General features: G+C 49.8%; 1 protein-coding gene across 2 annotated transcripts in view; it reads left to right on the forward strand.

Moving 5' to 3' along the window:
* CPAMD8 (C3 and PZP like alpha-2-macroglobulin domain containing 8) overlaps nt 1–25,748 on the forward strand; it is a 99,952-nt gene that overhangs the window by 19,359 nt on the left and 54,845 nt on the right. For both annotated transcript variants that reach the window (XR_011256928.1, XM_069589146.1), the window contains exons 10-19: nt 63–171; nt 2,629–2,856; nt 5,169–5,339; nt 8,207–8,335; nt 13,917–14,100; nt 15,484–15,656; nt 16,242–16,391; nt 16,765–16,926; nt 19,077–19,219; nt 22,844–22,906. Coding sequence is in view for 1 of the 2 variants with exons in the window: in XM_069589146.1 (XP_069445247.1) it covers nt 63–171; nt 2,629–2,856; nt 5,169–5,339; nt 8,207–8,335; nt 13,917–14,100; nt 15,484–15,656; nt 16,242–16,391; nt 16,765–16,926; nt 19,077–19,219; nt 22,844–22,906 (1,512 nt within the window). In the remaining variant the exon portion in view is untranslated. The remainder of the gene's footprint in view (nt 1–62; nt 172–2,628; nt 2,857–5,168; nt 5,340–8,206; nt 8,336–13,916; nt 14,101–15,483; nt 15,657–16,241; nt 16,392–16,764; nt 16,927–19,076; nt 19,220–22,843; nt 22,907–25,748) is intronic.

The raw sequence follows: 25,748 nt of genomic DNA on the forward strand, positions 1-25,748 counted from the left end.
TCCCCACTATCCTCTGGGCACCTGCTTGTGAAACTTAACTACTCTTTGTCGTTTTGTTCCAGGTATACCTTTGGGAAACCTGTCTCGGGGACTTTAACCATCAACATGACTGTGAATGGTGTGGGGTACTACAGCCAGGAGGTGGGGCGCCCCATCCTTAGGACCACCAAGGTGAGGAGCAGGAACCTCGAGCTGTCACCCAGTAGGTCCCTTCCCACAGCGCCTGCTCTTGGCTTAGGCTCTGTGATCACCCATTTTATTTTACTTTCCAGAACAGTTTGTATGGTGGGAATTTTCCTGATGATAAAATTCTTACAGGCTGAACATAGAGGCAAGAACATATCAAAAAGAAATAATAACGTTGACTTGTCCTCTGATAGGCGGACATAGCCAGCATTGCTATTTTGATGTCTTTCTTCTTAGGATGTTAATGTAGGTAAAGGGAAAGGAAAAGTTTTATTGAGACATAATTCACATAACATGCAATTCAGATATTCATACAGAAGGTACTATTTATGCCCCTGGAGTGGACGCACTGAGTCTTAACCACTGGACCACCAGGGCAGGCCCACAAATTATTGCTGCTTCTTGACTTTTGATGGATAATGCTAGGAACACATGTTTATTTTTCTGTGATGTATCTCTTGGGTTTGGAATTCCTGAGTTCTATGGTTTGAATTAAATATGATCACCTGAATAAGAACAAACAAAGGATCTTTATTCACAGCTTGTAGCAAGGGAGTCAGCCACCATCACTTGTGTTTGGCAGAGACGCAAAAGGCAGGTGGAGAAGTGGAAAGATTCATAGTGAAAAAGGGAAAAGGCTTCTGGTGTGCCATGATGGGAGGCTATTGGCATGTGGAAGTCATGGGTGGGTAACTAGAAGCAGGCATCCAATGTAATTCATGAGGGGTGCATTTTTGACTTTTTCCAATTGTTTCTTGGACTGCAGAGAGATCAAACCAGGCAATCCTAAAGGAAATCAACCCTGAATATTCACTGGAAAGGCTGATGCTGAAGCTGAGGCTCCAGTACTTTGGCCACTTGATGTGAAGAGCCAACTCATTAGAAAAGATCATGGTGCTGGGAAAGATTGAAGGCAGGAGGAGAAGGAGACGACAGAGGACAAGATGGTTGGATGGCTCACTGATTCAATGGACATGAGTTTGAGCAAACTCTGGGAGATGGTGAAGGACAGGGAAGCCTGGTGTGCTGCAGTCCATGGGGTTGCAAAGAGTCAGACACAACTTAGTGACTGAACAGCAGCAATTGTTTCTAAGATGGAAGTGGGGGTAAAAATCAGGGAAATAGTCAATTATTAAGTCCTGGCCATTTGGGGCTGATTGTTATAGGGGTTATTGTTGGGTTGCTATAGAGATAGAGGTCTGACTTCTTACAAGTCTGACTTGTAGATACAGCTGGCTCTCCCATGTCTGCGGGTTCTGCATCCCAGGATTCAACCAGCCTCACACAGAAACGCTTTGAAGTTGGCTGAATCTGTGGGTGTGGAACTTGTGGGTATGGAGAGCTGACAATGGGTTGGCTTTCTACACTGGTGCCTGCAGCTCTTGAGTCAGAGTTATTTTTTTCTATACTTGTTCAGTTGCTAAGTCATGTCCAACTCTTTGCAACCCAATAGACTGTAGCACTCCAGGTTTTCTCTGTCCTTCACTGTCTGCCAGAGTTTGTTCAAACTCATGTCCATTGAGTTGGTGATGCTTTCCAACCATCTCATCCTCTGTTGCTCCCTTCTCCTTCTGCCCTCAATCTTTCGCAGGATCAGGGTCTTTTCCAATTAGTCTCCACCTGGATGTTCAGTCTCTGAGTGGTGACTACGTTGAGTTGTTTGAGGCACTCCCAGATTTTTTTTTTTCTAAAGTGGCTACATAATTTCACATCCCCTTGCATGTAAAATTTCATAATCTGGTTTTTATTTTTCTTCTTCAACTTAAAACTCCACGGTGTGCGTGCCACTACGCAACATATACAAGCAGTCCTGGAGATTCTGGGGCTCTGAGTCCTATCATCCCCACCTCCTCTCTGCCTCCACCCAAACCAACTTCCTCGTGCCTTTGCCCCCGGGATGCATCCTCTCTCTGTGTCCCTGTGGCTTCTCTTCTGTGGAGTGGACACTGTGGCCTCTCACCTCCTCTGTGCCTGGTGCTCGTGCCCTTGTGATCCTAGCCATTCTTCCTAGAAGCTGCCCCAGTAGCTCTTGTCTTAACGTTCTCCTTACTGAGTAGTTCGCTCCACAGCTGTTTACGGACATGGATTATTTGCCCCTGGGAGCAGTCCTGAGATAGGAGTTGATTGGGGGTGGGGGTTCTGCACCCTGGGCAAGGGAGGGGAACCAGCGCTCTAGCGTGTGGCTGACCAGGTTCAAGTCCCCACCTTGCAGTCTGGCCCAAGGGGTTGTTTCAGCTTCTGCCCGAAGAGCCGACCTCTCTCCTCCTAGAAGACGATGCATATCCAGCTGGGGACTCAGCCTCCATGCAGGGATGCATGGCATAGAATGGATGGGTCGTCCAGGCGGCCAGAGGGGCACCTACTTGAGCTGTGTGTTTGTGAGTCATCTCTCAAAGCCGCTCAGTTCCGGCTGAGCATGACCTGTGTGTCTCCTACCTCCAGATCCATGGGTCCCAGGTCTTCAGCATCTGTGTGAAGGACATGATTCCGGCCGACGTCCCCGAGCACTTCCGGGGCACCATCAGCATCTGGGCCATGGTGACTACTGCGGATGGGAGCCATCAGGTGGCCTTTGATGACTCCACTCCAGTCCAGAGGCAGCTGGTGGACATCCGGTACTCCAAGGACACGAGGAAACAGTTTAAGCCGGGGCTGTCCTATGTGGGGAAGGTAAGCCCCAGGCATGGTGCCCAGCAGGGCCTGTCAAGGTCACAGGCTCTGTGCCGCCTCCCACCCTAACTCCTGCCCGAGGACCACTGTGTAACCCCTGCAGTGCATTCCATGGGCCCTGCAGCTGTGATGTGGTTGAAAACCAAGAACTTTTGCCCTCTTGGGATTAAGGAGCTGCTTTGCTGTGCATAGTTAGACATTTCCAAACCTAGAGAGCTAAACCCGATGCTATGTATCCACTTATTTAATCTGTTCCACGATGGTATCGCCTTCCTTAATTGGGTTGACTTTATGTCTAGATGACTTAACTACTAAGTCCATAAAAGGCAGACCCCCATCTCTGAGACAGTCTGATTCAGCTCCCTTGTAGGGAGTGGCATTTAGAACAAGCCCCTGCCTCCCTTCCACCCACTACACCGCTTTTCTACACAGTAAAATTTGAGATGACTAGAGATTCGAGATGCTGAACTGGGGTGTCTGGTTTCAATTGGAACTTGGGCGGAAGGGAGGGCAAGACCAGTGGAGCCTTGTGTCACCCCAGGGTGACCCTTGCCTCTGCCCGGTATCCACACCCCTCTTCCCTTTTGCATCCCGTGGGTCACCCACAGGATCCTGGAGGCCTGTCTTCATGTTGTTCCTGCTCCTCCTGCTCTGCTCTGGGACCTCGCTTCCCTCCTCCATGAGGAGATCTCAGCCCCCACCCTCAGCTCTCTGTCCCACACGCAGAGGCATGGCTTGCGTGCCCCTGGATTTGAGGGTCCCAGCTAAGGCACCATACGGAATATGTATGAATGGACTTGGGGCTGTCCATTCAGTGAAAGGGGAGTGTTTCACCTACACCCAGGAAATTATCCACTCTCTGCATGAGGGGCTTCCCAGGTGGCGCTAGTGGTAAAGAACCCACCTGCCAACGCAGGAGACCCAAGAGACGTGGATTCAATCCCTGCGTCGGGAAGATCCCCTGAAGGAGGGCATGGCAACCCCCTCCAATATTCTCACCTGGAGAATCCTCATGGACAGAGGAGCCTGGCAGGCTACAGTCCATAGGGTCGCAAAGAGTCGGACACGACGGAGGCAACTCAGCACTCATTTCATATCTGCATTCAAGAATGGAGCTGGGAATACCCTGGCAGTCCAGTGGTTAGAACTCTGCCTTCAAATGCAGGGGGTGAGGGTTCAGTCCCTGGCTGGGGAGCTAAGGTCCCACATGCCTTGTGGCCAAAACCAAAACAGAAAACAGAAACAATACTGTAACAAATTCCATAAAGACTGAAAATGGTCCACATTAAAAAAAAGAAAAGAAGAAGAAGAACAGAACTGGTCACCCCATCACCAGATCCCTGCACAGCTGAGAGGTGCTCCAGGATCTTTCCGGAACCACTGATCATATTTCTTCACGACATCCATGTCTTCTGAACCCCTCTCTCTGACTGCCTTTTCTACCTGCCGGAATGAGTGAGGTCTAAGAGTCACATGGGACTGCTTGCCCTGTTCCTTCCTGGCTGTGGCACCACGTAAATGGCTGGTGCCTTTACCAGGCTGGTGCCTGGTAAAAGGTGATTGCCTTGTGACTTCTCTGCCAAGTCCAAGGTCAAAAAAGCTTTCCCCTGTGTTATCTTCTAAGTATTTTGTAGCTCTAACCATTACATTTGGGTCTCTGATTCATTTCGAGTTAATTTTGGCATATGGTGTAAGGTGGGGGTTCAGCTTCATTGTTTCGCATCTGGAGACCCAGTTGTCCCAGAACCATTTGTTGAAGGAATTGTTATTTTCCCATCGAATGGTCTTGGCACCCTTGTCAAAAATCAATTGACTGTAATCCTTTTCTTTTGCGATGCCATGTGCCATGCGGGATTTTAGTTCCCTGACCAGGGATTGAACACGTGCCCCCTGCAGTGAGAGGGAGGAGCCCTGACCACTGAACCTGCCAGGGGATTCCCCTTCACCACATTTTCATCTTTTTTGACAATCAATTGGCTGTAGATGGCTGGACTTACTTCTGGACCGTCGATTCTGATTCATCAGTTTTCACACCTGTCCTCATACGAGTTCCGTCAAGTGCGGCGTCTCCACTATTGCACCTTTGTAGCAAGTTTTGAAATTGGATGTATGAGTTCTTGATTCTTTAACAGGATTGCTTTGGCTATTTGGGGCCCCCTTACAGTTTCCTGTGAATTTTAGCATCGAATCGTCAATTGCTGCAAGGAAGCTGGCTGGGATTCTGCTGGGGGATTGGGCTGAGTCTGTAGATCAGTGTGGGGGGGGGGGTGTCACCAGCCTAACCATACTGATTCCTTGGTGACCCATTCCAGGTGGAGCTGTCGTACCCGGATGGCAGCCCGGCGGAGGGAGTGACCGTCCAGATCAGGGCAGAACTGACGCCGAAGGACAACATCTACACCGTGGAGTCTGTGTCCCAGGGTGGGCTGGTGGAGTTTGAAATCCCCTCCATCCCTATGTCAGCCCAGCATGTGTGGCTGGAGGTGAGTGAGTCACCTAGAGCCTTGTCATTCAGCCAGCAGACATGGGTTCGGTCCCTCCTCCAGGCCACGCTCAGGCACTGGGTCAGTCGTCCTGGGTCCTGCCCCTGCCGTGAGTGAGTTCACAGTCTGATGGGAGAGCCGGCCAGGGGGTCAGATAAACCAAACACCCCAGAGTGAGGCAGGATGCTGAGAAGGGGTCAGGGTGTCTGGCTCCCCACAAAGGATCTTTCCAGGTGGACTCCTGACCAGGGGGGTGTTCAGCCAGGCTGCTTCCTGGAAGGTGGAACAACAGATGCAGAGGCCCAGAGAACTGCAACCGTAGTATAATTAGGTTCTGCAGTGCCCAGCTGGCCGAGCCATCGCAGGAAGATGTGGAGGAGGGAGCCGGTGGGGCTTCCCCTTATGTCAAGGGATGTTGCTTAGGGTCCACCCAGAAGGCAGTGTCAGAGTCAGATGGGCTGAATGGTCTGATTTTATAACCTCTCCCCACTCCGGAGGCCTTCCCAAACGGCACAGTGGTAAAGAATCTGCCTGCCAATGCAGGAGACACAAGGCTTCAATCCCTGGGTCAGGACGATCCCCTGGAGGAGGAAATGGCAACTCATTCCAGTATGCTTGTCTGGGAAATCCTGTGGACAGAGGTGTGTGGCTTGCTACAGTCCTTGGGCCTGCAGAATTGGACGTGACCGAACACGCACACACGCACACCCCACTCCAGTGTCCATAGTTGGGGGGGGTGTCTGGGTGAGGTCACAGGTGGGCAGGTAGGAGGCAATGACAAGGCTGTGGAGGCAGAAGTGGCAGGACCTGGTGCCCCCTTGTCAGGGGCGGGAGGAGCAGGAGTAACAGAGAGGACGTCCCAGCCCTCGTCTCTATGGCTGACGGTGGGCATGGTGGCCCCACGGACACTGGCGTGGTGGAGACAGGGGCAACTGAGAATCAGTGTGTAGGGGGGAGCCAAGGACACTTGGGATCACTGTGTCCCCTGTGGGCAGCACGTCCTTAAAGATTTTTAACAGCCAGAGGTCTCCAAGCCACCAACAGTTTTAACCAACTGGCTACAAATTTGGGGTTCCAACTACCCCAGGACCTAACAAGTACAGATTTTTGAATGACTGAAAGACACCCCTTTAATTTCCATTAGTTTTTTAAGAATTAGGTGGCAGCAAAACTCCCCAAGTGACTCCAAATACTAGAATTAGCGGAATAATTTTGTCTTTCGTAGATACATAACCAAAAATCAGCATTTCCCAAAAATGTCACTTTAATAGAAAGACAGTCTATTTCTGTGACCAAATACTGCCTAAGAAAAGGTCTTTAATTAATTACTTTCTTAAAAAGAAGGATGAATTTTAAACTTTACTTTTAGTTGACATATATCTGTCTCTCTCTATATACAATTGACATGTGACATAGTCATTGCAGGCATTCAGTGTAATGATTCAATATCTGTCTGTACATGAAATGACACCACAGTGTGTCCAATTGCCATACATAGTTACACTTTTTTTTTCTTGTGATGAGAACCTATAAGATCTGTGATCGTGCTAGTGGTGAAGAACCTGGCTTCCAGTGCAGGAGACACAAGAGATACAGGTTCAGTCCCTGCATCTGGGGGAAGGTCCCCTGGAGGAGGAAATGGCAACCCACTCCAGTACTCTTGCCTGGAGAATTCCATGGACAGAGGAGTCTGGCAGGCTACAGTCCATGGGGCCACAAAGAGTCAGACACTACTGAGGGACTGGGCACACCAGATCTATTCTCTGAGCAACTTTCTCTATAAATTAGGACCAACCAAAGAGAGATACACACGCGTATAGGACGAGAGCTGGAGGGTCCCAAATGGATCGCTTTGTGTGCTGTCCCTGTGGATCTGGGACACCTCGCCCTCCCGACAACACATTCAGCAAGCTCTGCCAATCTGATGCCCACTCACCTTCAGGGCCCACAGCTTTCACTGGGATTTCACTACACAGGCTTGACTGATTTATCATTGGCCCCATCACTGAGCTCAGTCTCTGGCCATCTCCCCTCTCCTGAAGTCAACTTGACACCGCATCACGTGGTTCAAAGCCCCTACCCTCTAACCCCATGATCGGGCTTTCTGGCTTGGCTGTCCCCGTCTTGAATTGCTCCTTAGCACACATTATCAGGACCCTCGGTGAGTAACAAAGACTCACCGGGGAATCCCAGGGGATTAGAGGCTATCTCCCAGTAACTGGGATGAAGGCAGGCCAGCTTCTTTATTCTGTGTCACACAGAGGTCTTAGACAACCCCCTGCCCCATACCCTGCTTCTGGCATCTTCCTTGTGTTAACTGCATTCTTCTAGCGGCGAGTGAAGGCAGCAGGTTTAAACTCCCAAAGGAGCAAAGGTAGTATACTGCCAGTCCCTGGGGTGTTCAGAGAGGGGTCTGAGGGCTCCAGGCGGAGCTGCATCCAGAGCCCCAGGGACGCAGTCCAGCTTGGCTGCCCCCGCTCCTGACCGCCATCTTCCCTATGCTCACTTCCGAAGCAGGCTATACCCTCTGAGAAGCCCCCTGGGGCTGCCGGCAAGCCCAGGACGGGGGTCCTTCATATGCCCGTGATGGAACTGCCTCTCAGCGGCCATGTGGGCCACCCACCCCTGACTGAGCCAGCCCCCAGCACCCTGTGGCCCGTCTTTGACGCTTGCTTCCTATGGAGATGGGAGAGAACGAGCTCGCCACACAGGACCCCGTTCTCTGAGAATTGGGGAGGGGAGCTTCTCCAGAGGGAAATGGGAGCATGAGAGGTCTTGCTGCAGAGCAGGGCAGGTCGAAGCATCCCCAGGACCCCTCTTCCTACACCAAGCCTCCAAGCCTTGACCGAGTACCCTGTCTTCTTCAGACCAAGGTGACAGCACTCAGTGGAAAGCCCGTGGGGGCCCAGTACCTGCCCAGCTACCTCTCGCTCAGCAGCTGGTACTCCCCCAGCCAGTGCTACCTGCAGCTGCAGCCGCCCTCCCATCCCCTGCAGGTAAGGCTTTCAGGTGCGCCCTTCCCCAGGCAGGAGGGGCCCAGGAGGCAAGCAGCACACACGTGCCTGCAGGGTCCCTGCGCGCGCTTCTCCTCCCTTCTCTCTCCACACTGATAACCGCTGGTTTTTTCTCTATTTATTGAGTGTGTTTCTGTTTTGTCATGTTCGTTAATTTGTTTTAGGTTTTAGAGTCCATATATAAGTGATAGGGTTTCCCTGGTGGCTCAGACAGTAGAGAATCTGCCTGCAGTGCTGGAGACCTGGCTTAGGTCTCTGGGGCGGGAAGATCCCCCTGGAGGAGGAAATGGCAACCCACTCCAGTATTCTTGCCTGGAGAATCCCATGGACTGAGGAGCCTGGTGGGCTACAGTCCATGGGGTCACAAAGAGTTGGACATGACTTAAACGACTTAGCATGCACACAAGCCTGCACGCGTGTTTTATAAAGCACACTGTTATTGCTCCTAACTGAGAGCACAGAGGGCTAAGCCCCGCTGCCGTGGGTGGTGACAGGCTCGCCAGTACTGTCTCTTGTGGAAGCCACTTGATGATGGGGCTCCCGGACCCTACCAGCCCCGTAAACTTCTGACACTCCCTACCCTAGGGGTGCTGCTGAAACCTAAGTCTTCAAGGGGTCCCTGGGATGCAGTCTGTGCGCCAGGGCCGAGTGGCCCTCTGTGGGGGTTATGAGAATGAGAAATTCCACTGAGATCGTGCCCAACTTGGCTGAACATGCTGTTCTGGTTTTAATGCTGTTCAACCAGCGGTGCAGCGTGGGGAGGCTGGCGTTGGCTGCCTTCCCGTGTGGACGGGAAGGAGTCCTGTGTCCCAGCTGCCAGGACCCATGTTCCCAGGAGGCAAGGACTTGGCAGGGCTGCAGAATTCCCCCTGGGAGGGACACCTCTGTCTTGCCTGAGTCAGATCAGCAGGCACCCACTCTCCCTGTCCCAGACTGTCATTGAGGGGCCCTGAGTGTGAATTTGAGGCAAGAGTGGCTGTGCTCAGTCCAGTCCAGGCTCTGTGTCGGGGTCCTCTTCCTTTCCTCCAGCACCAAGGGATGTGCAGTGAGGAGCTGCTCTGCAAATGGGGGCTGTCACCCCAGTTTTTCAGGGTGACTCTGATGCCATAGGGTTAGTTCATGAGAAGAAGAACAAAGCTTGTGCTCTTTCCTTGTGTTTTTCCCAACATCTCAAACCAAAGCAGATTTTTGTTTGGGTGTCATTATAAGCAAGATATTTACAAATTTAGAGAGAAATAGAAAAAACAGTATAATAACCATGTGCCTTCCACCTAGATTTATGAATTGATATTTTGCTCCATCCATCTACCCACCCATCCACTCACCCACCTATCCATCCATCCATCTACTCACCCATCTATCCATCCGTCCACCCATCCACCCATCCTCTCATCTTTTCACCCATCCATCCATCCACCCATCCATCCATCCACCCATCCATCCATCCACCCATCCATCCATCCACCCATCCATCCATCCACCCACCCATCCATCCATCCATCCATCCACCCATCCATCCATCCACCCATCCATCCACCCACCCATCCATCCACCCATCCATCCATCCACCCATCCATCCATCCACCCAACCATCCACCCACCCATCCATCCATCCACCCAACCATCCACCCACCCATCCATCTACCCACCCATCCACCCGCCCATCCATCCATCCATCCATCCATCCATCCATCCATCCATCCACCCACCCAGCCATCCATCCACCCACCCATCCACCCATCCACCCGCCCATCCATCCACCCACCCATCTTCTACTTACCCATCCATCCACCCACCCATCCACCCATCCACCCGCCCATCCACCCACCCACCCATCTCCTACTTACCCATCCATCCACCCATCCATTCACTCACCCATTCGTCCATTTCTCTCCACTTTTTTTGGCTGCAGCATTTGCAAGTAAGTTACAGATATCTTGATACTTCCCTCTTAAATTCTTGAGTCTTAAAGACATTCTTCAACCTGATTTTCAGTCATTCTTTTCTAAGAAAATTGTACTAACTCAATCATGTTGCTTAATTCACCGGCAGTCGTCAGGTTTTCAAAGGGGTCCTCAAGATACAGTGTGTCTCTAGTGCGGATTCACACCCATGCTTGTCTGCATAGTCGTGTGCACCCGTGTGTGAGTGTGCTTGTGTGTGTGTGTGCGCGCGCGCATGCATTTCATTCAGGATCCATTTCTATGCTGCTTTTGCTCTTCTGTGTCTGTAAGCACTCCTGAGCTGGAGCCTTTTCGTCGCTGTGACTTTTGTAAAGAATCCAAGCCTGTGGTCTTGTAGATTACCCCACATTCCGAGTGAGATTCAGGCTGAAGGCTTGTTTTGGTAATATTACTATGCCCATGCTGCTTTTGTCATGTTCTGTCAGAAGGCAGAGTTTTGGGCAGCCCCACCCTTGCTGAAGCTGATCTTATCCTTGGTCCCAGTCTAGCTCCTCCCAGCTCGTTCCTTCTGCAGGCGAGGCTAATAAATAATCTGGGTGATGCTGAGGCCCCTGCCACAGTGTTCTGACCCTCAGCAACCTTTCGCCCAATGCTTTTTTCATCTTTTTTGGAGTGGGGTGTGCCTTATGGCATGCAGGATCTTAGTTCCCCTTCCAGGGATCAAATCCATGCCTCCTGCAGTGGACACACACAGTCTTAACCATTGGACTGCCAAGGAAGTCTCGCCTTTAGCATCTTTGATGATTCTTGCTGTAATCAGTTATCACTTTGGGGCTTCATGATGAAGATTCTCATTTATGCATTACGATTCTTGCATCCCTTTTGCACTTACTAGGTGGCGTTCCTCTGTAAGGAACTTTCTCCACCAGTATTTTAGTTGTGTGATTGTTTTTAGAGTGCCTATTGTCCTATATACTTCTAAAAAAGTGTCCACTATGTTATAATCGGTTACCATCATACTTCCTTTTTTTTCTTTTTAAATTTTGAAATAATTTTAGAGTTACAGAAGAGTTGCTCATACAGTGCAGAGAGTCCCTCTGTATCCTCCCTCTAGCTTCCCTTAGTGTTTTAAATTTTTTAAGTGTTGTTTGCTTTTTGTTTCTGTGAAAGTAATTTATATATTTTGGACACTCCACCCTTAACAGATGTATGACATGAGAGCATTTTCTCCCGTTCTGTGTATTGTCTTTTCACTATCTCGATAGTGTCCTTTGATGCAACAAAGATTTTTAACTTCTGGTGAAATTCAATTTATTTGTTATTTTGTTGCTTTGCTTTTGGTGCCTATCTCAAAGACATCATTCATTACCAAATCCAAGGTCATGAGAGTTTACCTCTCTGCTTTCTTCTAAGAGTTTTATAGTTTTAGCTCTTACATTTAAGTCTTTGAACCATTTGAGTTAATTTTTTTATATGGTGTGAGGGTAGGGTTCAACTTCATTTTTTGCATTTGGAGATCTAGTTGTTCCAGAATCATCTGTAGGAAAGACTACTCTTTCCTCATCAAATGACCTTGGCACCCTTGTTGAGAATCAGTTTGCCACAGATGATTATTTCTGGACTCTCAGTTCTATCCTGCTGATCTGTATGTCTGTCATTATGCCAGGACCACAGTGTCTTGAAGATGATTTTTGAAATTGGCAAGTGTGAGTTTTTCAACTTTGTTCTTTTTCCAAGATTGTTTTGGTTAATGCTGGATCCTTTGTGTTTCCGTATGAATTTTAAAATCGGCCTTTGCATTTGGCAAAAAAGGCCACTCACACTTCCGTCTAATGTTATCATCTCATGTACAAACCATGGTACAATTGTGAAAACTAAGAAATGAGCACTGGAGATGACTGTTAACTAAACTCTGGACTTTATTTTGATTTCCCTAGTTTTTCCAGGGTTTCCTTTTTTTTTTTTTTGGTCCAGGATCCCATGCAGGATTTTGCATTGCGCTTCTCTCCTCCAGTCTGATGGTTTCTCGATCTTGCCTTGTCTTTCAAGACCCTGACATTCTCTAAAGGTTCACTTTTCTTTCTGCTATTCCAATTCCCCAAATTTGGCTGTGGGAGCACCTTTGGGCCAGCTCCTTAAACAAGTAAGTTCTCTTCTTCAGTGGGAGGTAGAATGACATTTATTAGCCACTCACAGTGAACAGGTTCAGTGTTGAGAATAATATATTCATTATTACATTTATCATCTCATTGGATCCTCAGGACCTTCTCTCCAGGAGATTTAACCTTATGTTACAGATGGGGAAACTGAGGATCAGAGAGGTGAAATGACTTACGCAAGGACCCACAACAAGAATGATACTCACCACTCACCACCCCTCCTCTGAGCATTCAGGGTGGCCCAGATGTTTGGGGAGAGTCATGAATTGTAAATCATAGAGCATAGGAGGGAACCTCTGGGGTAAAGACCCAGAGGAAGACTTCTTATGCAGCTTGTTGCCTCAGTGTGGGATATGGTCATGTTCTAAGCCCTTGGGGAGGTCACAGGACCTGGGAGACTTTGGCTGTAACACAAGGAATGAGAGCAGCTTGGAGGTTAAGCATGGGGCTCTGGCTTCTGCCCTTTGGGGTTTGAATCCTCTTCCTACAACTCACTAATGTTGAGAGTAGACCAAGCTTCAGTTTCCCCACTCTGGAAACTTGGGGATTATGATAGAACCTGGCTCATTAGTGTCTATCCAGTGAGAAGTTTCAGCCCACCACCAGCACTTGCACCTGTGAAGTTAGGGAATAGTCCCCAAGACCATCCGCCCACCTGACACCAATTGCTGAATTTGAGGGTCCTCAAATCACCTTCAGTTTCTTTAGTCTCTAGAGGGATTCACAGAATCTCTGAAAGCTGTCATACTCACAGTTACAGTTTAATACAGTGAATGATACAGATTAAAATCAGGCAAGGCAAGGATCATAAAGGCAGGGGCAGATGAGTTCTGAATGTGAACTTCCAGTTGTCCTCTCCCCACAGAGTCAAGGATAGTGTTACTTTGCCAGTAATGATGTGTGACCACATGTGTGGTGTACTGCCAACCAGGGATGCTCACCTGAGCCTCAGTGTCCAGGGTTTTGGTTGGGGGTCAGTCACATAGACATGGCTGACTACCTGCCTGGCTGGCCCCAGTCTTAATCCTTCCATAGGAAGGATTAATCCTTCCAAACTTATATAGTGTGGCCCAAGGTCCCCACCATAAATTACATTGTTAGTATCTGGTGTGGTCCCAGACCCTAGATAAACAAAGACTAATCAGGCAGAACGTTTCAAGGCCTTCGAGATCACCCCCAGGAGCCGTGGCCAAAGGCCAGTCCTCTTTGGAGGCTAGGTTCAGTTACTTGCTACACGGCACTCACTGAGAGCTTCCATGCCTTTATGACATTTCACCCACACCACAGCTCCATTTTCAGAGCATCAGCTGGGGTTGCTGTGATGATGTAGTCGTAGCCAGGGACAGACACTGAGCATTCTGCTCTGAGGCCAGTGCTCCTCCGCAGCTCTCCTGGCCTCCTTGTGGCCCTAGAGTGGCCTTCTCCCTAGGGTGAGCTGTGGCATCGGTGCTGTTCTGTGGGTGCCAGGCAGAGCTCCCCATGCTTGCATGTCTCCCACAGGTTGGGGAGGATGCCTATTTCCCTGTGAAGTCCACGTGTCCCTGCAATTTCACCTTGTACTACGAGGTGGCTGCGAGGGGCAACATCGTGCTCTCGGGCCAGCAGCCTGCCCACGTCACCCAGCAGAGAAGCAAGCGGGCAGCCCTGGAGAAACCCATTCGCTTAATGCACCTTTCTGAGACAGGTGAGCTCATCCTCAGGCTGGAGGTTCCTGTTCTTCCTTCTGAACCGTTGAGACTGGGATGGGCATCCCAGCAAGGCTTGGTAAGCAGAATGCACTCAGGAGGGGAGCCTGCTTCAGGGTGAAGGGCACATTCCCCAGGCAAGACTGGACCGGGACCAGGAGGGTGGGCAGTGACCAGCCTCCTCTTGAGGCTGCCATGGGCTGGGCCCCTGAGCAGGTCCACACTATGCTATGCTGCCTTCTGCCAACCCCCTTCTGCTTTTTTTCCAGACTGATTCCCCATTAAGGAGTCCTCCTCCCCACTTTTCTTGATGCCACATGCTCCTCACAAGACCCATCTTCTCCCCTGGGTCTTCCCATCCCTCTCCTCTTCACAGCCTCTCTGCCCAAAGCAGGATCCCCAGACTAAGGACCGTGGACACTTTCAGGGTATTCTTTGTGATGGGGGCCGTGCTGTGCACTCTAGGGTGCTGAGCAACATCCAGTGGTCTCCACCCATTAGATACCAGTGGCAATCCACCTACACACAGAATGCCAGCCTAAAATGCCTCCTGCTATTGCCAATGTATCTAGCGGGGAAAGTGACTCCTGGGTAAGAATCACAGAGATAGATGATGATAGATTCATAGATAGAACCATCAATAGATAAACAGGTGGATAATAGAGTCACGGATGGATGAAAAAGTGAAAGTAAAAGTGAAGGTTGCTCTGCTGTGTCCCACTCTCTGTGACCCCATGGACGGATAAGTGGATAAATAGATTCATGTGTAGAATCTTCAATAGATAAATTGACAGGTGGATAGACAGTCATGGATGGATGAACAGTTTCATGGATAGATAAATAGAAGCATCAATAGATAAATTGATAGATGGATGGATAGATAAAGCCATGGATGGTTGGATGGATAGACAGATGATAGATAGGGAGACAGGTAGACAGTCTCTCTGATTCTAAGCCACTTTCTTACCCTCAGAACTACTATGTTTGCGGCCAGCTTACTCTCTGTGGAGCTGCTCTGTGCATTTTAGGGTGTTGAATAGCATTCTTGGCTCCTACCCACTAGATGCCAGTAACACCCCCAAGCTGCGACGACCAAAATTACCAAATGTCCCCTGGCAGTCAGCATTGCCCTGGTTGAGAGCCGCTGGCCTGATGAGTGCATTTGACATTGTGCACCCACATCCTCTTGGGTTTGTCATCCTTTCTGGGTGAAATAACAGGGAACGTGAGTATCCATGGAGTACTTGCCCTGGGCCTGGCCTGGGCTGGCACCTCCTCATGCTACACCCCATGGTAACCCCCATGGTAAAGCTGGGCAACTGCGGCATCGCTGGTCCTACTGTGAGCTGCTGCATTTTCACGTCTCTCCTCACTTATCTTAGAGCCTCCTCCGGCCCCAGCAGCAGAGGTCAGCGTGTGCATGACCTCTCTCCAGCTCGCCGTGACCCCCAGCATGGTCCCCCTGGGCCGCTTGCTAGTCTTCTATGTCAGAGAGAATGGAGAAGGGGTGGCTGACAGCCTCCAGTTTACTGTTGAGACCTTCTTTGAAAACCAGGTAGGGGACTGGGAACCAAACTGGGGGAGGGAGGGGAGGATAGGTAAGCGTCATCCGGGCTGGAGGCTCCAGGATGTTGAGGCTGGGGTGGACTGTGGACAGTCACCGGTCAGACTCCAGGCAATGTGACAGGCAGGACTTGTAAGGACTGTCCTGCCTTTGGGAATAAAGGAAATCTTGGTTGCATCTTGACTGGGAGGTCCTCCAGAAGTCACCCAGATGGAATTGCATTCATACACACAGGAAAAGTGGGCAGTGTTCTCTTTCCCTGCTGGGCTCCAAACTTAAGGAACACCACTTATGTCCCCCAAACTTGGTTCAGCCTCCTTTGCCCTCACCATGCACCCTCCAAAACTGGCTGCAACATGTCCTCTGCTGCCTCCCGTCTCCCCACCCCTCCCCACTCCCATCTTCTGCACAGAATGTACCAGTTGTACCAGCCTAGTTCTTGTCACCCAACCCTCTGCCCTTGTCCTCACCTGGGTGGCAAAGCCAGGCTCCTGACTCTCTTGGGAGGGTGGAAAGGGTGGGTAGGTCTGGAGAGTTTGGCCAAGCTCCTGATTCTTCTGCTGTGTTCGGGTCCAGGTTTCACTGACATATTCAGCAAATGAGACCCAACCCGGGGAAGTCGTCGACCTGCGGCTCAAGGCTGCGAGGGGCAGCTGTGTGTGTGTTGCTGCAGTTGACAAGAGCGTTTACCTGCTCAGGTCTGGGTTTCGGCTGACTCCCGCCCAGGTGAACTGGGGCCCTCGGACGCTGCATTCTGGCACTTGCAGGAGGTCTCTTCCTTTTCATTAACTGAACACAATCCATATAAACCCAGCTTCTCTCTCTCCGCTGGGTTCATTCTCAGCAAACCCCACCCCTGTTGTTGCTTGGGTATAGTTGAAAGATCTTGGAGTCAAATCAGATGTGACATTGTCTGGGTCCCACCTCTTCAGCCCCAGTTTGCCCATCTTTAAAATGGGTTAATGCCCCAACTCTTGTCTCCTCTAAGATTGGTTCCCAGTGATCCATGTGAGAGAAGATTGAGATGGGAGCATGCCAGACCAGTTGGGGTTGAAAAGAAACCCTCATTTGACCAGTCCCTGTTGCCTTCTGCCTGTAGGTTTTCCGGGAATTAGAAGATTATGATGTTTCTGATATCTTTGGGGTGTCCAGGGAGGATGGACCCTTCTGGTGGACTGGGCTCACGGCCCGACGACGCCGGCGCTCCTCTGTCTTCCTGTGGCCCTGGGGCATCACCAAGGATTCCGGGTTTGCCTTCGCTGTAAGGAGAGGTGGTCTTGAACCCCATCATCCCCTTCTGAGCTCTTCTTCCTCTGAAACAAAGGGTCTCAGGGTACAGAGCTGGGTCAGGGTGGACGTTTCCAAACTCTGAGTGCTACAGAATCTTTTTGATTCTCCCCAGTGGAAGCTTGGATGCAAACCTTCCCAATTTGCAAAACAGATGAGAGCAGAATGAGTATTCATTGATAACCTCAACTCTGTTCTGGAGCAAACTAGAACATCCTTCTGGAGAGATGACCTTGAAAGTGCTTTGGTGGAAGGAAAACCTTCACAGGGTCTTCTGAGGTGGCGCTAGTGGTAAAGAACCCGCCTGCCAGTCCAGGACACATAGAGATATGAGTGTGATCCCTGGATCGGGAAGGTCTCCAGGAGGAGGAAATGGCAACCAACTCGTTTTCTTCCCTGGAAGATCCATGGGCAGAGGAGCCTGGCAGGCACAGTCCACAGGGCTGCAGAGTCAGACACGACAGAAGCAGACAGCGTGTGTGCACACCTTCAGGGCGTGTGCAGGTGCTGTGTTGCCAGGTGGCAGCCCTACCCTTGCTGGCGTTTATAGCTCTCATCCAGCCCCTTCCTTCCTGGCTCCAGGGACCAGGAAGCTGCTGCGGGTGCAGTAGACCCAAGCGTCATTTCAGCCCACATGAGCATTCTGGCGGTCTCCACTTGAATGCATGAGGGCACTTTTCATCCCCATTTTTAAATCATTTAAAAGGCATCCTTGGGAATTCCAGGGTGGTCCAGTGGTTAGTACTCCAAACTTTCACTGGCGAGGGCCCAGGTTTAATTCCTGGTTGGGGAACTACTGCTGCTGCTAAGTCGCTTCAGTTGTGTCCAACTCTGTGCGACCCCATAGACAGCAGCCCACCAGGCTCCCCCATCCCTGGGATTCTCCAGGCCAGAATACTGGAGTGGGTTGCCATTTCCCTCTCCAATGGATGAAAAAGTGAAGTCGCTCAGTCGTGTCCGACTCTGAGCTACCCCATGGACTGCAGCCCACCAGGCTCCCCCGTCCATGGGATCTTCCAGGCAAGAGGACCGGAATGGGCGCCACTGAATTAAGAACCTGCAAACTGCATGGTGCAGCCAAAAAGGAAAAAAGGCATCGCTTCCCTCCCATTTTCACTATAGAAAATTTCCAAAGCTACAGAAAGTTGAATAAATTAGTAAACACCTGCAGATCCACCACCCTGGTGCCACGCTTAGCGTGTTGCTCTAGCAAATGCGTGTGCGCCTGTGTGCTCAGTCGCTGCAGCCCTGTGTGACTCTTTGCAACCCTGTAGACTGTAGGTCACCAGGCTCCTCTGTCTATGGGATTCTCCAGGAAAGAATACTGGAGTGGGTTGCCATACCCTCCTCCAGAGGGTCTTCCCAACCCAGAGATCAAATGGCATCTCCTGCATTGCTGGTGGATTCTTTACTGCTGAGCTACACAGGAAGCCCATTAAATATATATGTATATTACAGCAGTAATAATTGAAACTCACAGTCATTGGCTCTGGGTCTGGATTAGGCACTGTACCAATTGATTTTTTTTTTAATTGAGGTGAAATTCACACAGCAGACATTTGACCCATTTTAAAAAATGTATTCTTTCTTAATTTTTTTGGCTGTGCTGGGCATCATGTGGGATCTTAGTTCCCTAACCAGGGCTTGAACCTGTGCCCCACTGAGCTGGAAGCACAGAGTCTTAACCACTGGACTGCCAGGGAAGCCACAATTAACCCATTTTAAAGTGAACAATTCAGCGGCATTTAGTACATTCACAGTGTTGTGCAAGCCAGCACCTCTGTCTAGCTCCAGAACACCGCAAAAGGAGATCCTGTCCCCATCAGCAGTCACACCCTATCCACCCTCCCCCAGCCCTTGGCAACCACGGATCTGCCCACGGTTTTAGACAGTTCATAACGGAACTAAGAGATGTGGCCTTTTGAGCCTAGCCCACAGACATTCTGCCCCCAACTCTGTTGTGCCCTGGGTGGTCACTTGGTCTCACGTCCCTCTTGGTCCGTGTCGCCAAGCCTAGACAGAGGACTGACTCCCCCAGGGCTACGCAGCAGCGGTGTGGGGCCGGTGGCTTCTGGAGCCAGGTATCCACTTCCCCACTGTGGCTGGGCGTTGTCTGTTGCCTAGGAAACGGGCCTGGTGGTGATGACAGACCTGGTGAGCCTAAACCACCGGCAGGATGGCGGCTTGTACACTGACGAGGCTGTCCCCGCCTTCCAGCCCCACACAGGGAGCCTGATGGCAGCCGTGTCCTCCAGACAGCCCCCCAGGTAACTGCCATTGCCTTGAGCAGGGTTGTGTAAACTCATGGTGGCATTTGAGGCTGGGTCATTTTCTGTGGTGGGGCCAGCCTGCGTACCTTAGCAGCATCCTCGATCTCCACCAACCAGATGCCAATAACACCCCCCTTCTTCTGGGTGTGGCAACCCAAACCGTCTTCAGACATTGTCCAGTGTCCCCAGGGGGCCAGAGTCCCTACTGGCCCAGCAGGTGGCAGCACTAGGCACTTTGAGTCTCCCCGCCCCAGTTCTCGCCCCCACCCACGTGCTTGAGGTTGGAGGTTTGGGGGTGCAGAAGAGAGAAGGTGTCGCGGGGGAGTAGATCTGCCTGGGGACAGAAGAACTGGGGCAGGATGGGTAGCTGGAGTTTGAGCCTCTCATTCGGAGACTCTGTTTAGAAAATTCTCTCTATAGCCGTCTCTCCCTCCCACCATTTCCTCTTTCCTTTACTTCCTCTCTCTTTCCCTTTCCCCTCTGACTCTTTATCTTGTGGAGTTAGACACCAAAGTGATTACTTTTCAGCCTTTTTTTTAAATTTTAACTCAAGCACTTAAGCCTTTTGAAGGTTATGAATTTTCCTCAGAGTATTGCCTTGGCTACATCTAACTTGTGCTAGGAAGTGTTTCCATTACTGCTGGGTTCCAAATAGGTTGTAACTTGCGGAACAGTTACCTTTTTGAGCTGTGACTTGCCTAGATATGTTTTCAGTTTTCAAGTAATTTTTAAAATTACCACCTTTATGTGTTTTATAAATGTGGGTCAGATGGGCAGTGTGGCCAGTGAACATGGTCTGTGTGATATCCCTTGTGGCCCACAAACATGGTCTGTGTGATATCCCTTGTGGTCCACAAACATGACCTCTATGATATCCATTGCCTGGCTTTTATTTTAGAGACTGTCTATATGGTTAGTTTTGTAGATGCTCACATCTACTTGAAAAGAATATCCAAGCCCCTGTCATTGGGCATAGGAGTCTCTAATGTGTACTTTTGATGGTGGTACCCAAATCCTCCATGTCCTTGCTCATGTTCGTTTCCTTGTCTGTTTGCTAACTTATCACTTACTGAGAGAAAAGAGCTCCCATCTCCCCCTGGGATTTGTGCCTTTGTCTCGAATGGAAAGCATTGTTTCCTGGGAGGTGATGTCTCGTCTTCTCCTGTCTCTCCTGTTGTACCCCTCTTTACGTTCCTCCGTCTCTCACTGTCTTCCTTCCCACCTTCTTTGTTCTCTCTGGCTCTCCCACTAGCTCCTCAACTCCAGGTCACAGCCAGCCAACTAGGGAAGGGAGAGAGTGTTCTGAAGACCTTGCTGCTTCTCTCTCCCTCTGGATGTAAGGGTGCATAAGCTGGGAGAGGGGAGTCAGGCCTTGGATGTACCCTCTCTTGCCAGCTTATCCAATGAGAGGCACAGAACCAAGTGGGCCAGGGATGGGGTCTGGTGGTCATCAGTGCCTCAGTAACTGGGTCTCTTTGGAGACCTTGAGGGTGGCACCCAGACTCCTCAGTCCTTGCTCTGAGCCACAAGTGACCGAAAGGATCTGCCCTGCCCTGGGTTGGCTATCCGTGATAGTCTTCTTTCAAACCTTTTCTGCCCCAGTCCCAAATGCTTGGGAAGGATTGAGCCTTCCCAATCCCCTAGCCTCCTCTGCGGTGGTTCCTGGGTACCTGAACCCTCCAGCTTCTTCCTGCCTGAGTCAAACATTTAGCAGGAGTGTGATAACCCCAGGAGAGTCCTAGTTTTCAAACTCCGCATCATGGCATGGACAGATCAGGTTCCCCGTATGGTATGCTGGAGGCACACGAAGGCATTTCCAGGATGTGGCTGAATGAGGGAGGTGGAATATTGGCCCCTGGGCATCCCTCAGCCAGACACTTCTCTGGGGACCTGGAGCCTCCCATGTGCATGCCTCCTGAGAACTTGGCCTGTAGCGGGTCTGCAAGCAGTCTCTAAACCCCAAACCGCAAAGGCAATTGTAAATTCCAGTGCAGAAAGGCATAATAAAGGCCTTAAAAAGCAAGTGTCTGTGCCTTTTTGTAACTGGATAATGCATCCTTCCTGGAGAAGGGAATGGCAACCCACTCCAGTATTCTTGCCTGGAGAATCCCATGGACAGAGGAGCCTGGCCGGGTACAGTCCATGGGGTCGCAAAGAGTCGGACATGACTGAGTGACTAACACACGCAGTGCATGCTTATTCTGAAGACGAGATATTTTTCTTAATCATACGCATGTGGTTAAACTTTTTTCAAAGAGTATGAAAGGGTGTATCCTTTCATATATACAAAGGGTGTATTCCTTTTTCAAAGAGTATGAAAGGGTGTATCCTCCTTTCCCTTCTAAGAGGCAAAAATGCTTACTAATTCCTTAACTATCCTTCTAGAAATTTTCTGTGTACATTTGTTGTTCCGTTGCTCAGTCGTGTCTGACTCTCTGCAACCCATGGACTGCAGCACACCAGGCTTCCCTGTCCTCCACTGTCTCCTGGAGTTTGCTCAAGTTCATGTCCTTTGAGTCAAGTGATGCTGTCTAACCATCTCATCCTCTGCTGCCCTCTTCTTCTTTTGCTTTCAGTCTTTCCTAGCACCAGGGTCTTTTCCAATGTGTATACACAGGACTTAAAAACACACACACACAATGGGAGAATACTATAGTACTGTTCTCTACCTTCCTTTTTTAAGTCAACAATAAACCTTAGAGACCATTCGGTATCAGTACATGTACGCTTACGTCACCCCTTTACACTGACGTGTAACATTCTATTGTGTGAATGTACTATCGTTTGGTAAACCCAATGCCCCGTTGGTGAAGATTCTGGCTGTTAGTTAATTCTCACAGTGCTGCGGTTAAGCACACTGTCTTTGCACATGTGTCTGTGGTTAATTTCAGTGTTCACCCTTCAGAGAGGTTGAAAGGGATATGAGCATTTTTAATCTTGAGAAGATTGCCAAATGTCAAGTCGGGCTTGTTAATATTATTTTTTAAAGAGTAGGACAGTCCCTGAGGAATGTGGGCTCGGAGGCTTCTGAGGATAAACCAAGAATGGAAGCATGTGAAAAGAATACACACACCCCCACGCACATATCTATATAACTGAATCACTTGGTGTACGTCAGAGTCTAAATGTACACAGCATTGTAAATCAACTATCCTTTAATAAAAAAAAAAAAAGAAACTAAAACGATGAAAGCACAGAGGAAGTGAGGGAGAGGGAAGAATTCCATGTAGTGATGCCGAAAAACATGGTAAACCCAGGGAAGGAAATTTACAAAGGTGAGAACTCGGGGTGGTCCCTTGGCCCTTCTTACCTTCTGAGTTCAGGTGCCTTCTAAGCGAGGCACCACTCTCTGCCAAGCCTTCCATGCCCCACTTTTCTAGCTGTAATCAAGTAGAATGTTGATTAAAATTCTGCCAGGTGAAAGAATTAACATGTCAAGTCCTTGTAAAGTAGAATGCTAACCTTTCCAGGTAAGAGAGTTAAATAAACCGTGTAACATATTCACATGTTGGGTGAGAGAATGAGCATATTATAGCCTAATCAAGTAGAATGTTAACTTACCAAGTAACAGAATTAAAGTTATGGAACTTTAATCATTTCTTTTTAAAAAAATTTTCGTAGAGCAGAGAAGAGGAAAAGGACCTTCTTCCCTGAAACATGGGTTTGGCACTGTCTCAACATCAGGTACAGTAAGATTTCTTTCCTTCACTGCCTTTGTGGGCTGACTCAAAGGCACTCATGAAAGATTGTTCCCAGTGGGTTTGCCTGGAGATTGGACACCAACATCTGAGTAAGCCATTGGGCATCCTTTTCTAACACATAAAACGCAAAGCTATGAAGTCAGCCCGAAATCCCAGTGCAGCCTCGGACATCTGCCCGTGAAATATGAAATGCGAGGGCTTCGTGCCTCTTACAGCTCCCTCTTGGGGTAACTCTATCCACTGTGTTTATATAACGAGCTCATTAAAATGATTACAGTTCCCTGAAACACGAACTCAGTTCCACCCACCCACCCCCCTCCTCACTCCTCAGGGGCCTTGGGCTCCTGTCCGCCAAACAGGCTGCTTTTCTCAGCACATTTCCTTTGTGCATTGTTTTCTCTTTTCATTAGCCTTGAAGCAGCAGCGCTGTGCCAAATTCTTGCCAGTTGCAATTGGCTTTTTTCTCTCAGTGTTTAGTGTCAGAGCGCCAACGGCATTAAGCATTTTCTTTCAGTGCTTAGTGTCAGAAGGTAGTGGTGACCTACCCTGGGAAACCAGTTAGGCAGGAAAGTTCAGACCCCGGGGGCCAGTGGGTGGGCCAGTGGGAGGACCTACTGCTGAGCTGGGGTCCCCTTCTCAGCAGGCAACGCCATGGCACATGTTCAGCCCAGAACCAAGCACACACGCGGGGGTTTCTCAGGCTGCCCTCTCTGATTGTGTCCCCGTTATGGGCAGTCTTCCCTGCTGGTCAGAACAGATGCTGATTTTTATTTTTTAAGTTTTTATTATTTATTTTTATTTTTGGCTGGGCCTTTGCTGCCGCGAGAGGGTTACTCTCTCGTTGCAGTGCCAGCTTCTCATTGCGACAGCTTCTCTTGTTGCGCAGTGCAGGGCCCAGGTGCTCGGGCTCCGTAGTTGTACATGAGCTTAGCTGCCCCATGGCCCGAACTAGGGATGCTCCTGAAGTAGGGCTTGAACCTCTGTTCCCTGAAATTGGCAGGCAGATTCTTGCCCATTGGACCACCAGGGAAGCCCAGGTTGCTGAGCGTTGCATTTTGTAATGGGAGTCCGTATTTAAGATGTGCTGTCTGTCCACCATCAGAGATGTACAGAAAGTAGACATGTCACTGCTTTCTGTGTGCAGGGTGATGTTTTAGCAGAGTAGTGTTTTGGTGCCAAGAATGGCACCTTGAACAAGGCAGGTAGAGTCTCCTCACTCATAGAATTTATGTTTTATGCCCTTAAAGCCTTCATGCTTCAGTAGGGCCAGTGTTCTCATGGAGGGCTGGGGCCGGGGCTTGGGAGGAAGGGGAGGGACCCTTCAGGGAAGCTGGAGAGACTTGCAGGGCAGGTGGAGCCCAAGCTGAATCCCACAGGATAAACAAGAAAGGAGTAAAGGAGCCCAGGAGGTGGGACCCATGTGGGCAAGAGTTGGGGCATCGGAGAGGCAGAAGGGGCTGAGAGGAGGACGCAGGGAGTGTGAAGGCTGAGTGTGCTGTGATAGGTGTGGAGAGCCCCAGAGCGTTGCTGGGAGGCATTTGGCATTGGAGGTGTTCTCTCTCCCTCTGTTGGCTTGAGCACGGGTGAGTCGGAGAGTGTGGATCTGAGACTAAGGAGGAGGTTCTTGCTGGGCCCAGGCAAGGATTGGTTAGCTCTTTTTTTTCCCCCCTAATTTTAAAAATTTGTAATGTAACATTCACATAAAATGTACTGTCTTAATCGTTTTTAGGTGTGCAGCTCGGTGGCGTTAAGAGCATCTAAATCATTGTGCTGCTATTACCACCGCCCGTCCCCAAAACACTTCTCATCTCGCAAACCTGAAACCATGTGCCCATTAAATACTAATTCCCATCCCTCCCTCCTTCCAGGCCCTGGCGTCCACTCTTCTTTTTGTCTCTGTGACTCTTACTGCTCTAGGGACCTCATATATGTGGAATCATACATTTGTCCTTATGGGGGAGCCTGGTGGGCTGCCGTCTATGGGGTCACACAGAGTCGGACACGACTGAAGCGACTTAGCAGCAGCAGCAGCAGCAGCAGCATTTCGCTTAGCATGGTGTTCTCAAAGTGCATCCACATCGTGGCATGTATCAAAATTTCCTTTCTTCTTAAGGCTGAATAATGTTCCACTATATGGATGGACCCCGTTAAAAAATTTTTTTTTATGGTCTCACTGTGCGCCTTGTGGGATCTTAGTTCCCCAACTGGGTATGGAACCTGGGCTCTCCACAGTGGAAGCTCAGAATCTTGACCGCTGGACCATCAAGGAAGTTGCTGGATGGACCACGTTTTGTGTATCCATTCAGCATTTGGTTGACACTTAGGTTGCTTCCATCTTTTGGTTATTATGAATAATCCTTCTTTGAATATTGGTGTGCACATATTTCTTCGAGACCCTGTTTTCAGTTCTTTGGGGTATATACCCAGAAGTGGAGTTGCTGGCTCTTATGGTAATTCTGTATTTAATATTTTGAGAAATCACCATATGGTTTTCTGAAGTGGCTGCACCATTTGGCATTCCCACCAGCAGTGCACGAGAATTCTTTAAACGTTGAAGAGAATTTACCAGTGAAGCCATCACATCCAGTGCTTTCCTTTCGGGGGAGATTTTGATCACTGATTCACTCTCCTTAGTCCCAGGTGCAGCTTTTGTAATGGTCTCGGCAGGCTTGAAAAATCACACAAACAGGGAGCAGGGCTCCACAGGCACGTATGGGACAAGGAAGCCAGGCCAGGAAGTGTGGATGTTCCTCGGGGTGGGTGGCTGGCTGGCTGGCTGGTACTTGGCATGCACAGAACAATTGGCCAAGACCATCTGGAGCTGA

The sequence above is a fragment of the Ovis canadensis genome, chromosome 5 (genome assembly GCF_042477335.2).
Source record: "Ovis canadensis isolate MfBH-ARS-UI-01 breed Bighorn chromosome 5, ARS-UI_OviCan_v2, whole genome shotgun sequence".
Taxonomy (NCBI): Eukaryota; Metazoa; Chordata; class Mammalia; order Artiodactyla; family Bovidae; genus Ovis; species Ovis canadensis.